At 52.7% G+C, this 3370-nt stretch overlaps 1 protein-coding gene across 1 annotated transcript; it reads right to left on the bottom strand.

Annotated features, from left to right (window-relative positions):
- Positions 1-2041: 2041 nt before the first annotated feature.
- Positions 2042-3019, bottom strand: LOC124692604 (ethylene-responsive transcription factor 1-like). Its single transcript, XM_047226005.1, has one exon. It carries the CDS (start codon positions 3017-3019, stop codon positions 2042-2044), a length of 978 nt encoding a protein of 325 aa, XP_047081961.1.
- Between the last annotated feature and the right edge of the window lie 351 nt (positions 3020-3370).

Here is a 3370-nt window from a genome sequence, read left to right as displayed (position 1 = left end):
AGACAAGCCGGTGAGATTGACAACCTCACCTGTTTCGTTGGGGCAAAGTACTTTGGTTGTGTTGTGCGGGTTCCACGTTGGCGCCGGAATCCCTGGTGTTGCGCCGCACTACATCCCGCCGCCATCAACCTTCAACGTGCTTCTTGGCTCCTCCTGGTTCGATAAACCTTAGTTTCTTTCTGAGGGAAAACTTGCTGCTGTGCGCATCATACCTTCCTCTTGGGGTTGCCCAACGAACGTGTGAAATACACGCCATCAATAGCTTGTAAACTAAAAGAGAGTCGCTAAAATATTTCTAAATGAAATAATTTTTAGGGTTATTATTTATTTATATTTACAGTTGATAAATAACGAGGCACCAGGTTGATACTTTGTAAAATAAAAAAATGTTCGCTAAAATATTCTAAATGAAATAATTTTTAGGGTTGGTAGTTATTTTATAATTACCATTGATAAATAACGGAGCACCGGGTTGATAACTTGTAAACTAAAAAGAGTCGCTAAAATATTCGAAATGAAGTTAGATTTTTAGGGCTGGTAGTTATTTATATTTACTGTTGATAAATAACAGGATACCGGATTGATAGCTTCTAAACTAAAAAAGATTCGCTAAAATATTTAAAATAAAATTAACTTTGGGATTGATAATTCGCTAAAATATTTAAAATAAAATTAACTTTGGGATTGATAAAAAGGGAATTTGACTTGCTACGCGAGCGCTTTCGCGCCATAGAAAGTAATTGCTTGAGCGATCGATTGCCAGGGAAGGGATTCGACTATAATTGGTCACACCGGCTAGCTAATCGCATAGTATTTTCAATTGGAGCTAGTGCGAACCACATTTTCTCTGCTGATCGTATAAGGTAATAGCACGCCGACGGTGCCTACCCAGCAATACGTTGACAGCGCGAGAGTCTGAAGAGAGCGGTATTGGTATTGTCCACGCGGCTAAGAGCTCACCGACGTGGCACGCAATCTTGTAGCAGACGATATAACCTTACTATAGTGTTGATTTTTTCAGCCAAAAAATTGAAGGGTTTTGCGGGACAGATAGGACGCAACTGTGCAAGCATAGCATTTTTGTTTTTTTGCGATGGCGTCGTCAGGGCTGATGCAACTTCTTTTGCCGACGAGACGCTTCTTCGATCCCGAAGAAGTTCGGTTCACCTTGGCCTCCTGTAGAAAAAGAGCTAGTACTCCGTATTATACTATCTCCTGCCATTCAGAGATGTCGCTCTTGTCAATACTTATTTTCTCATTTCGTGTTAGCCCTCAACGGTCACCAAGCGTGCTCGATCTTATCTCCTTGTTCGACCCCCTATCTCTCTCACCATTTCTAATTTTCCTTTGAAATCCCGAGCGGCACGAGATTTTATTTTGTGGCATAAGAGTTGCTACTGCTGAAGTAACACCAATTTGTGTGTCTCGTGGGGGAGATAACTTCACCACCAGACCACCATGCATCAGATAAGCGAAAAGCAATGCTCGTGGCTTCACCATGACATTTTTTACTGTTGAATCAAGCTCAAAATTAAGCGCTATTCCTGCCCTCACCGAGAGGGAATCAACGCATGGTCCATGAAGAAGTGACAAGGGCCGGCAAACACGATCACTTTCCCATTTGCTGCACGGAATAGGATTCCCTCACAGCACTGCGACATGGCACGGGCATGGAGGAGATGAGGATATGATGGTGATGTGATGCTGAAGTTAATGGAGCGCAGAGATAAGGCTTGTTGCGACCATTGGCTGGTGCAGCTAGAGCCGGCACGAAAACCATGTGGACATACTAGCGTTCTTGGTTCAACCAACGATCACGGTAGGAGTTGTCTGCTGTGAATCCGTGATTTTGAACATTGGTAACAAGTGTTGTTTGGTCAATTCAGAAAGGCAAAAAAACCGATCGAAGGCAAGGCAAGGTTTTGCATCGAAGGCGTAGGCAAAATCTTTCACAAGGATGTCAACAAACTGGTCTATGTACAAGATCGATGAGCATCACATGGATACTAGTAGGATCCGATTGAACGGAGCAAAGATCTACTTAGAATGACAAGCTGCACTCGTCGACGAGGCAGCCGTCGTCGAAGCTCCAGAGGCCCAAGGCGGGGTCGTCGCTCTGCACGGCGTCTGCGCCGAAGAGGCTGTCGAGGGACTCGTAGGCGGCGGCGCCGTCGAAGTAGGGGAACTGGTCGGAGAAGAAGAGGGCGTCGAAGAGCGCGTCGGAGTCGGAGTCTGAGGCCGGGGCCGGGGCGGACATGCCCTCGTCGGTGCCCTCCTTCGGTTCCGTCCTCTGCCGCTTGGCGGCCTGCTCGACGTCCAGGGCGGGGTGCGCCGCGGTGTCGTCGAACGCGGTCATGCCCTGCCACGAGAAGTCCGGCAGGGCGTTGTTGGACTGCGAGCCCTGGGTCGACTCGGCCTCGTGCTTGATGAGGGACGGCGCGTGCGCGGTGGTGTTGTGTTCCTCTTCGTCGACGAGGTTGACGACCGGTGCTGTTGTGTTGGCAGCGGGAGCGGCTTCGGCGCGGCCGCGCTTGCGGGTGCTAGGGGTGGGTGCCGCGGCGGAGGGGAAGTTGAGCTTGGCCCTGGATCCGCGGATGGCGCGCGCGGCTTGGTCGTAGGCGAGCGCGGCGGCGTCGGCGGAGGGGAAGGTGCCGAGCCAGACGCGGACGCCCTTGACGGGGTCGCGGATCTCGGCGGCCCACTTGCCCCAGGGCCTGCGGCGCACGCCTCTGTACTGCGCCGGCTTCCTGCGCCTGGCCGGCGGCGCCTGCTGCTTGCTGCTGAACAGGCAGGGCTTGCTCTCGGCCACCTCCTCCTCGATCACCACCACGTCGTCCTCGTCATGCTGCTCGTCGTCGGAGTCCGCTTCGAACTCGCGGAAGGCCGCCGCGAAGTCGTCGGCCGCAGCGGCCCTCCGGTGGTGGTGCTGCTGCTTGGGCTGGGGCCAGAGGTGGCCGGCCGTGACCCGGCGCGAGGGCGCGGTCGGGATGAGCTCGGCGAGGATCGCACCACCGCACATCTTGGCTTTGCTTTTCTCCTGTGATGTTTCTCTTTGGTGCTGTGGCTATGTACTAGCTGTGGTGGTTGCTTTGGTGGTCTTGACTATGAGCGGGTGCTTTGCGTGTGTGGCTGGGAAGTCGGGCGGAGGCGCGCTTAAGTAGGAGAGGGGAAGAAGATGTACTCCAAAATTCGCGGGAAGGATGAGATCGTCCCGGGCGCGTCGTCGTCCGCGCGGACAGCTCAGCTCACACGCCGACGCGGAGATGGAGAGGTGCTCTGCATCTGCCGTTTCCCTTCCTCCCCTCTTCCCGGCTGGACCCGCCATGGAAGCCACTAGCCCAGCCCAAGTCCGGTTTGCAGCTTCGCGACG

This window comes from Lolium rigidum, chromosome 1 (genome assembly GCF_022539505.1).
Source record: "Lolium rigidum isolate FL_2022 chromosome 1, APGP_CSIRO_Lrig_0.1, whole genome shotgun sequence".
Taxonomy (NCBI): domain Eukaryota; kingdom Viridiplantae; phylum Streptophyta; class Magnoliopsida; order Poales; family Poaceae; genus Lolium; species Lolium rigidum.
The sequence above is the reverse complement of the archived record's forward strand: the minus strand, read 5'-3'. Positions and strand labels throughout refer to the sequence as shown.